This window comes from Microtus ochrogaster, chromosome 2, assembly GCF_000317375.1.
Source record: "Microtus ochrogaster isolate Prairie Vole_2 chromosome 2, MicOch1.0, whole genome shotgun sequence".
In the NCBI taxonomy this organism is placed as follows: domain Eukaryota; kingdom Metazoa; phylum Chordata; class Mammalia; order Rodentia; family Cricetidae; genus Microtus; species Microtus ochrogaster.
Window position 1 is genome coordinate 56202228 of NC_022010.1, and position 11172 is coordinate 56213399.

An 11172-nucleotide genomic window follows, 5' to 3' on the forward strand; every position below is an offset into this window, starting at 1 on the left:
AAAAAAAAAGAAAAAAAATAGGCTGCCTTATGGTGCTTTCTGATCTGTTAAAGCTTTCATAATATTCTATTGTGGGATAGAAGATTACACTGAAGTTGTGGAAGAAAAAAATTCATGAGGTGTGTGTGTGTGTGTGTGTGTGTGTGTGGTGTGTACATTAAAGTATCACAAGTATGGTACTTATTAGTTCTAAGAATTTTTTAAGAGTTATATTGTGTATGACCTGCTGATATCAATTGAGGTTCATTGGTAGGGATTTTAAGGACTGATAAAGAAAATACTCAGGTTCTTAAAACCTATAATGGCTTCATAATTTGTTCTCTCAATATTAGAGACTCAGAAATCTTCATATATTTTTCTTTAGACAGTCTTTGATTATATACACCAGGCTAACCTTAAAATTGAGATTTCTTTGTATTAACTTCTCAGCAGTTGACATTACAAACGTGTGCTGTCACGCCTAGTCAGAAATTTCCATCTTATTAAGTTACGATAGATGGGAAAGACCAGTTTGGCCCTGTCTAACATCATTTTACCTTCTCTTACAAAAAATCCAAGTGGACTTACCTATGACTAAGCAATACTTGCTGTTTTGAGGAGCATATGAGTCGAGAGAAGCAGGAAGTAGTTAGAATTGAGGTTCCAATTAAAAGAACTGGTGTTGGTAATGTTACAGTTAGTGATGATTAATAAAGAAGAGAAAGCAGAAGTTACATTTTTACGTTAAAGACTTAAAACACAAAATATGATTTTGAAAATATTGAAAACAAAGTTTTGTTTGGTTGGAAATAAATGAAGCTTGAATGAGAAAGCCAAAGTGATGTGTTCAGAGGGTCTGATCATGTTTTTCATGTCCTTTGATATAGCATTGCCTTGAATAAAGCTGAAGCTAAGAAATTATGGGTATTGGATGCTTGTATTTGGAAGCCAGGTACCATCTGTCTCTGTTTACTCCAGCCTGTCTTTGCATTTGTGGTACTATAACAGGGGTGTTCGATACCATTCCCATCATTAATACAGGAATGTGGGAAGGTAATCTGTTACATGGATGAGGAGGTTTTCCATGCAATTTAATTGCCGGCCCAGAAATATGTGTTTTTATGAGGGTAAGAGGGAGGAAAAAGAGCCAGGGAGACACTGAACTTGAAAATGACCTAAGTGGTCATCACTAGCTCTGCAGATGTAAGGGGGTATAAAAGCAATGGACGAGGTCCGTTTGAGACACGTGGATAAATACAGGAAATAAATTTTCTTCTAGAACATGCAGAAAGGAAGATAGCCCTGAAGACACCTTGACTTTAGCCCAATGACTCCTGTGTTGGATTTCTGACCTAAAGGAGTGTAGGACAATGAATTTTTATGGTGTAAGTTATAATGATTTTGATAATTTGATAGAGAAACAACAGAAAAACCAGTATTTGTTTTCCTTGGCCACGTCATTTGTGTACCTTTATAATGTAACTCAACCTCTTCCAATTTGAATAACTGCCTTTTTTTTAATTTAGCAATTGTATTCCTCTGAAAATCTAAGACTTGCTTAATGAACCAAGAAATATTACTTTTCAAATATACCTGTCTAGTGAAATTTATCTTGGGCTTAAATAAATATAACTCTTGGTCAAAATGAACTTTAAGAAATGAATTTGAATACTTCATACATTTTTCTTTGAAACAGAGAACAGTTTATAATGAAGGACAGCAGGAGCTCCTTCCCAGGCAGGAGAGGGGCAGGAGAGCAGCATTCTAGTTCCATCCTGCTTATGAGAACTGCCCATGACTTGTGGGGAGGCTGGTTTCTCTATCTGGGCTCCCATTTCCTAACTGAAAAACTGAAATGTTTGGATAAATAAAATCAAAGAGATTTCTGCCTTTGATATTGTGGGGAGAGTTCATGCTCTATTTATGCTTATATGCTGTGAAATTGTCTGATCTATAATCTTGCAGACAGAACAAATCCTTTCATCTATTTTCAGAAAAGGGTCAGTGACATTGTTGGCTCATTGCTTATTTTGCCAAGTCATATAAATTGATTTGTTGTTGATTTAAGGGTTAGGCAAGATAAACTGGTCAAAAAAGTTGTGAGGTCATGAAAAGTAACCCTCAAAATGTAAAGCGAAAAGGAAAATAAGGTAGAATTTGAGGGATATTTTAAATTCAATCCTAAAATATCACTCAAAGACAACATTTGTTTTCTTTCCTGACCCTGAAGTTCAGTTATCTGAAATGGAAAAAAACTCCCATGTTACCCATTCACCCAAGGAAATTCCCATTTCAAAACAAAACACAACACATCAAAAAACAAAAATGGCAGCTTTGTGCTTAATAGGTTGTACATAGCCTTCAGAAAACAAAAAAAAAACATAATTCTTTCTCAAAACATAGCTCACTTCTCTCATTTCCCTTGTTTTAGTGGCAATCTTATTTGCCGATGCCTTATATTGTTTAAGACTTGGCTGACATTCATGGGGTACTAGTTACAATAAGAGGAAGAGAATTGGGAAAATACCTTTGAAAATTATTTGCAGATGATATGATAGTATACCTAAGTGACCTCCAAAACTCTACCCAGAAACTCCTACAGCTGATAAACACCTTTAGTAATGTGTTGGGATACAAGATTAACTCAAAAAAATCAGTAACGCTCCTATATACAAATAATAAATGGGATGAGAAAGAAATCAGAGAAATACCACCCTTCATAATAGTCACAAATAGAAAATATCTTGGGGTTACTCTAACCAAACAAGTGAAAGACCTGTATGACAAGAACTTTAAGTTTTTGAAGAAAGAAATTGAAGGAGATATCAGAAAATGAAAATATCTCTCATGCTCTTGGATAGGTAAAATCAAAATAATAAAAATAATAATCTTCCCAAAACTAATCTACAGATTCAATGCAAACCCATCAAAATCCCAACACTGTTTTTTCACAGACCTTGAAAGAACCATAGTCAACTTCATGTGGAAAAAAAAACTCAGAATACCTAAAACAATGAAGGAACTTCCAGAGGCATCACAATCCCTGACTTCAAACTCAACTATAGAGCTATAGTGATAAAAACAGTTCAGTACTGACATAAAAACAGACACTTAGACCAATGGAATAGAATTGAAGATCCTGACACTAATTCATACACCTATGAATAAGTGATTTTTGATAAAGTCAAAATGGTACAATGGAAAAAGGAAAGCATTTTCAACAATGGTGCCGGTATAAGATTGCAAATAGATCCACATCTATTGCCTTGCACAAAATTCAAGTCAAATGGTTCAAGGACCTCAACATAAATCCAGCTACATTGAACCTGATAGAAAAGAAAGTAGGAAGTAGCCTTGAATGTCTAAGCACAGGAGACCACTTGCTAAATATGACACCAACAGCAAAGACCAAAAACAACAACCAATAAATGGAACTTCCTTAAACTTAAAAGTTTCTTTAAGGCAAAGGACATGGTAAATAAGACAAAATGACAGCCTACAGAATGGGAAAAGATCTTCACCAACTTCAAATCTGTCAGAGGACTGATCTCCAACATATATAAAGAACTCAAGAAACTAGACAATAAAACACCAAACAATCCAATTAAAAATGGGGTACAGAATTCAACAGAATTCACAGTAGAGGGATGTCAATTGACCAAAGGACATTTAAGTAATTGCTCAACACCCTTAATCATCAGGAAAATGCAAATCAAAACAAATCTGAGATACTATCTTACACATGTCAGAATGGCTAAGATAAAAAAAAATATTGAGAACAGCTTATGCTGGAGAAGATGTGGAGTAAGGGGAACACTCCTCCATTGCTGATGTGAGTGCAAACTTGTACAGTCACTTTGGAAATTTGTATGGCGTTTTCTCAGAAAATTTGGAATCAGTCTACCTCAAGACCAGGTATTCTCCTGGGCATATACCCCCAAAAATACTCAATCATACCACAAGGACACTTGCTCAACAATGTTCATAGCACCATTATTCATAATAGCCAGAAGCTGAAAGCTTCCTAGATGCTCCTCAGCTGAAGAATGGATAATGAAAATGTGGTACATTTACACAATGGAGTATTACTTAGCTATAAAAAAAGCAATGACATCATGAAATTTGCAGGCAAATGGATGGAACTAGAAAAAAAAAACATCCTGAGTGAGGAAACCCAGAGCTAGAAAGATAATAATGGTATGTACTCCTAAGTGAATATTAGACGTGAAGCTAAGGATAACCAAATCACAATCCACAGCTTCAAAGAAGCTAGGTAACAAAGAAGACCCTAAGGGGGACACATGGATCACTCCGGGAAGGGAAATTAGATGAGATCTCTTAGATAAACTGGGGGGAGGGAGGTGGTGGTAAAGGGTGGTAAAGGTGTTCAAGTGGGGAGAGGGTCAGAGTGGGAGAGCAATGAAAGAAAGATCTGGGTAGAGAGAGCCACTATGGGGTTAGCAAGAAACCTGGTGCTAGGGAAATTTCAAAGAATCTGCAAGGATGACCCCAGCTAAGACTCCTTGCAATAGAGGAGAGGGTGCACAGATGGCTTTCTCTGTAATCAGATTTGTGACTACCCCAGCTATCACCATAGATCCTTTATCCAGTCACTGAAGGAACCAGATCCAGAGATCCACAGCTAAGCATTAGGCTGAGATCCGGGAATCCAACTGAAGAGAAGGAGAAGGGAATATATGAGCAAGGGAGTCAAGATCATGATGGAGAAATCTATGGAAACAACTGAGCCAAGTTAGTGGAAATTCATGAACTCTAGACAACAGCTGTGGAGCTTCCATGGGACTGAACTAGGCCCTCCATATGTAGGAGACAGTGGAGAAGCTTGGACTATCTGAGAGGCCCCTGGCAGTAGGATGAGGATCTCCCTAGTGTATGAGCTAGCTTGTTAGAGCCCATTCCCTGTGGTGGGATGCCATGCTCAGCCTTGATGCAGAGGAGAAAGGCTTGGTCCTGCTCCAACCTAATGTGCCAGACTTTGATGTCTCCTCATGGGATCCCTTACACACTGGCAAGAATGGATGGGGGCTGGGTCTGGGGAAGAGGTGAGGGGGAAAGGAGGTGAAGTTGGAGCAAAAATGTGATTGGAATGTAAAATAAAATTTAAAAAAATTAAAAAAGGAAAATTTATTTATGCTAGCTCCATATAGTCACTCATTTAATAAATGAGTATTTATTGAGAAATATATATTACATATATAGCTACTTATATATAATGCCATGGCAAATGTTATGAAGGGATAAAGAGAAATTCCCAATTTGGGAAGGCAGGCAGAATACTATGAAATACCAACTGTATGTGTGAATCACTTCTGTGTTGATAGTGTTTGGGGCATCCTAGAAGTGCTATTTATTGAGTGATGACACTGGGTGATCACAGTCTCTTAATTGGTCTAAAGGCCTTTGGTTGCTGTAAAATGAGAAAAGTTTGTCCTTATTAACTGGTGGAGAGGTCCCTGTATGGGTACCAGATTTCTTTATTTGATGTCACGAGATCCCAATGTGATTCAATCAAATTTCCCTACTGACTTCCTAAGAACTATAACTCTTAACTTTTGGGATAAACTTTAAAGTATCCTAGAAAATGAAAAGCAGAAATGTCTACTTGTGAGAAAGAAAGCTTACAGGTTTTCTTAAACAGCATCAATTTTATATTTCATAATATATTTGTATTTTATGAACAACAAATACAACAGTGCTGTTCCCATTTATTTATATATTCAAACAACCCCAAGTTATTATAAAAGAATGATATTTACCTTATTTCATCCTTTGCATCCCTTGTGATGACTCACCTCGCTCCTGATTTCGGTGACGTTTCCAGTACAATAAGATTGAGATCAAGACCAGAAGAATCACCAGAGAAACGATGCTTAGCAACAGTGGAACTGAAAACCAAAATCCTGCAGGGAATGAGGGGGGGAATGGGAAAGGGAACTCAGAAGAGGAGGCCACAGAGGCAAAAAGTGAAAAAAACCACAAAGCCACAAGTACAATCACTTTTAAAGACAACTGAACTCTCACCTAATATTATCCTGAAATACAGACCTGGTTATGTCTGCAGTCACAACCTCATTAATTTGTAACACATTTAGATATTAGTGACAGCACACATATTTCATGCAGTTACATATAACAAGATCTTTGCCAATGCCACCTAACATAAGCCATAAAACATTCCGGGGGTTAAATGTTATTAATATCTAACAGACTTCAAATGATACCACTCCTAACCTGGAAGACTAACCAAGCTTAATACCAGGGTAGAAAATGTAAGAGCCAAGGCTTAGTCAAAGCATTTTGCCTCCAAAACTCATATTCTTTGCTATAGGTTACACTATGGTGACCGGTTCGTTAAAGAAAAATGTAAATATATTAGGAGACAAAAGGGGAAATTATGAATCCTATGATGCCAGTCATCAGAAACAATTCATTCAATGTTTTATTGCATTTCTTCCAATCTATGTCCTCATTACTAAATCTTTTTCCAGTAGTGCCCAATGGAGCAAAACACTATCTCCTTGGTGTTGATAACACAAAGGGAGAGGAAGATTCACACACCTTCTCTATAATAGATTTTTCATGACTGAACTCAAAGCCTTTGGGTTTGTCTCATTTCCTTGGTTTCTAGAGCTTCATACAATGCTCTTGGCATCATCAATAAAAGTTCCATGGAATAAACAAACACTGTGCAAACAAGAGCAAACATTTCATGTAAGTCAAACTCAGAATTCTTGGAAAAGAACTAATTTTCCTATTCAAGCTCTTGTTTCTCAAGACATTGCTCTTGGCCTTGGCTGATCCTGAAGCTCTCTTCATGAATGTCCAAATGCAGCTCACGAGGCCCTTTGCCCAAAAGGTAGCTAAATACCCAATTTCAAACTAGCCTTGAATTTTTAGGGAGCCCAGATACTGCCATATGAGCTACTTCCCGGAGGCCACTGCGCAAGAAGATGACATGGACAGCTCTTCTAGGCTGTATTTATTGAAACATGCCCTGTACAGTTGCCATCATTTTAGGATGCTTACCACTGTGTGTCACTCCAGAGCCAATGCCTTAAAACTACAGAGAGAAAGCCATGCTTGTCAAGCTCTAACTCTGAAACTAAGTCCTCTGTAGTCACTTACACACAATCCTCACTCCTGGCATCCATGAGTCCCAGGAAGGATTTGGAAAGAATCGTCTGAGAGAATAGAAAACCATATGAATGGTAAGCAACTTCTCTTGAAAGCCTGATGACCCTTCAGATAGGGCCTTTCTCAGTGAAGATTATCCAAAGATTTCATCACAGACATGGGGTTTTTCAGGAAACCTTCCTAACTCTCCAGAATGATCTGAGGACCCATATCCTTCACTGTTGGTACTTTCATGGTCTATGGTGGCTTTCTTACCACAGTACTGAACACACGGTTTTGTGACTGCCTAGAAAACAGTTCCACGTTGATTGCTATCAGCTATATGTTTGTAAATCAATATGCTGTTTTCCCATCTTCCCTTGCTGGCAATTTACTTTCTGAAACTTCGGTTAGCTATTGGGTCATCCAAAATTATATATATTTTAAAAAAATCCCAGAAAGGAACAACTCACAAATTTTAGCTCATGAGCTATTCTGAGTAGTGTGACCACATCCCCCATCATCTCATCCTACCCCACAAAGCACGTGGATTGCCCAGTGTATCCACACTGTGTATGCTGCTTCTCTTAGTGATGGAGTAGCTGCCTTGATTTTCAGATCAACTTCTTTTTTTCCCACCACATGCTTATATTCAATGTTTTTTTTTCTTAAAGTGATTTTAAATACAAATGTTTACTAGAGCAGATTGCTATAATTGTATTTTCTTGATTGGTGTTTGTTGTTTAATCTTTTACCATGCCTAATTAGAGAGTCAACTTAATTATAGGGGTGTGTGTGTGTTTGTGTGTGTGTGTTTGTGTGTAAAACATATAGCTCAATACTCTCTGCAGCTTCATGCAGCTACTGGAGGTCTTAGAATGTCACCTCTTTGAATGGAGAGACTACATAGAAACCTGCTTTATTGCTCCCTCAACTCTTCCTACACTTGCCTCGTTCTCTCTCAATTATGTCCTTCGCTGAGCAGTTGAAAGTCTCTGAAAACCATGACCCTCTTCCAGGTACATAAACATAGAGGCACCAGTCTCCCTTGCCCACCTTCTCTTACCTTTGTCCAGAGTCTGCTTGTAGTCAATCACAGTGCCCAGGTGTAAAACCTGGCATATCACCTCCTTCCCAATCTGAGTCTTGGGGTCTTTGACCCGGAGAATGCTGGTGACAGACGTGGTCCCATTTGAGTGCAAGTGACTCTCGGTACTATTCTCAATTCCTGTCCCAGTGCCCTTCCAGGCGATGGCAGGGGCTGGGCGGGCAGTCGCAGAGCAAGTGATGTTTAGGTGGTCTTCAAAATAGTTGTAGTGAAGGAATACTATGGGCTGTACTGGGACAAAAGAAAAACAACATGGCTTGCCATCAGTTAAACCCCTCACGTGGGTCCTGTGTCTTCCCACAGGGATGAGGGAAGGAGCCTTACAGAAAGACAGTGGGAGCTAGACAGATAAGGTGACAGCCCCTCTCCTGAATAAATCCCAACCCTTCCAGTGGAGAGCACAGAGTCCAAACCTCTCATGAGAAATACCATGCCCATAGTTTTTCTCTAGTAAGACTGACTGCTTAGAGAGAGAGATGAAGCCAGGAAATGATACTTTTCTCTTCTACAAAGTATAAGTCTGTATCTGTTGTGTGAGCAATATCTTCTATTCAATGTTTCTCAGAAGGAATTTGACATCATCCCCTCATCAGCACCTCTGCATGTGTACTCTGTACCTATCACTAGCACCAGGCAGGGCCTAGCTTCCTGAGCCTGTTGTTTCAAGGAATAGCCATTTTCTGCAAAAAGCTGAATGAGGCAGAGAAGGAAAGGATAAAAAGAAAGACTTGGTTGGAAGACATACCTAAAATGCAGGCTAGAAACCCTGAGTTCCTAACTAGGAAGACCAGAGAGGGACTAATGGAAGGGCCCCAGGGATCACCTTACAGAGCAGGGAAAGTCATTTAATTTTCCCACTAGCTTCAGCCTGTTCTTGTTGTCAATAGGCCTCCCGAGCTAACAACTTCATTCCTACTGGAATGTAAACCTTATTTCTGCCAATCTCTACAAACAAATGCTTTTGTATTTGGTCTGAAAGCTCACAAGTTAATTAGAAGCCAGTGGTAAGTGGGAGCTTGTTTGTGCCTGTAGGTTCAGGAGGTAGGTAGGTCCCAGTAGATGGGGAAGCGGAACTGTGGAAGGGTGCCCAAAATCCAAGCATCAGTAAGTGCTGGGAGAGACAAAAGTAAGGAAAAACGAATGTGATTTTTATGAATATGATGTAGAAAGGGTCACTCATTGTGAGTGAGAAGAGGATTCCCAGTTTGGGAGATAGAGAAAAAAAATGAGAAGGAGAAAAAAACCCACCATAGAAAAAAAGAAAAGGTATAGAAAAGAGAAAATATGAGAAGCAGAAAGGAGAGCAAAGAAGAGAAGAATGAGGGAGAGAGAGAAAGGGGTGGGGGAAAATGAAGGAAGGGAATGAGCGAAACAGACAAAGATGTGAAAATCAACAAGAAAGCCTAATATACTATTTGATATAGTCTATCATAGATGAAGTAAGTAGAAGAGCCCTGCATCCAACACATTTCCCACATTCTCTTACCTAGTGGACCCCCTCCTTTTCCATGGCATTCTTAAAGCCTTGCTTCAATATGTGTAATGACTGCCAGAATTTTCTTCTCCCTCCTAAAGCCTCTACCTCATGTGCAATGTTACAAAGTTATCCTTAGTACCACTTCCTAATGCTCCATCACAGCCCTGTGTCAGCAACGGGGCAATAATATCACCATACTAAACCTAGGGGATGTTTAAAGAATGCTTTGTACCCTCTTGTATTCATCAGTGGCGCCAGTTCATTATGAAAAGCCTATTCTGGCTGTGCCCTTGGTAATCTTAAAACAGCTTCCAAAAACCACAGAGAAACCCTGTCTCGAAAAACCAAAAAAAAAAAAAAAACAAAAAAACAGCTTCCTTGAAATAAAATAAGAAAGATATGATATATTGGCTACAGGTTAGACTAATCTGCCTCTGTCATTAGGTCCAGAAATTGCCAAGGGCTGTGGAGATAACATATTGCATATTTGCTGTCCAAACATCAAGTCAGAAATCAAACCACTTCTGTGGAGAACTTGTTGCCCTCATCATTGTCTTAAATTTTGTGACATGAAGACCCCACAGAGAAGACAGTTCCTGCCAACCAATTTACTGCAGTGCCTAGAGCTCTCCAAACCCTGCAGTAGCAGCCACAATAGGCATGAAAGGCTAAGTGCCTTCTAGTGAACCTGTCCATGCTTATGACACAGAAAATCCAGGCACTACAACCACATTCCCAATGCTATTGGAAAAGGTATAGCATTTCTGAAAAGGAAAGAATATATTCTCACATTCTCACCATAGAGGGTGAGGCAGGCTGTCCCTGAGATCTTCCCAGAAACAAAAGTATTGAAGAGACACATGTAGCAGCCCTCGTCGTCCAGGGTTGTGTTCCAGAAGGTGATGCTTGTGTTCCAGAGTCCCAGCTCAGTGATGTTTACCCTGTCTCTATATGCAGGCTGGACTACAACTCCATGGGCTTTGCTGTAAGTGACCATGTTTTCTGGGCTTACAGCTTTCTTTTTCTGCCATGTCACAATCAAGGGTTCTTGGGAGCGTTTCAGAGAACATCTTAAGGATGCAGGCGTGTGCAGCAGCTTTCTCTCATCCTGCGTGACCACTTCCACTACAAACAAAAAACAATATTTCTATATTCAGAACCTCATTACATATATACATACACACATACATTCACACACACACATGGACTTCTGGTAACAAAAAAGTTGGGAACAAATAGGATGAAACTCAAATATAGGAATGAACGAAAAAGGCAAAGACAAAAACAAAATGTATGTACACGCCTATATGTTAGCAGAGAAATCTGTTTGACTTTTAAAAGCAGAGGCAGAATATAATAACAAGAAAATGCTTAGAGACCAGAAACCATGAAGAATCACTGTGAGTTTGAAAATAAGTAGGATGACTGAGCAGGAAAATGCCAGCTGGAATAAGATCATTAGGTGAGTTCATGT

The 11172-nt window shown here is 39.0% G+C and overlaps 1 protein-coding gene across 2 annotated transcripts in view; it reads right to left on the reverse strand.

Moving 5' to 3' along the window:
- LOC101985848 (OX-2 membrane glycoprotein) overlaps positions 1-11172 on the reverse strand; it is a 26537-nt gene that overhangs the window by 5272 nt on the left and 10093 nt on the right. Inside the window, exons 3-5 of one of the 2 annotated variants that reach the window (XM_013352458.2) lie at positions 10497-10823; positions 8180-8452; positions 5793-5900 (exon numbers count right to left, since the gene is read on the reverse strand). In XM_013352458.2, the coding sequence (XP_013207912.1) occupies positions 5793-5900; positions 8180-8452; positions 10497-10823 (708 nt within the window). Of the gene's footprint in view, positions 1-5756; positions 5901-8179; positions 8453-10496; positions 10824-11172 lie in introns of both variants that reach the window. The other variant, XM_005345025.3, reaches the window with a different exon arrangement.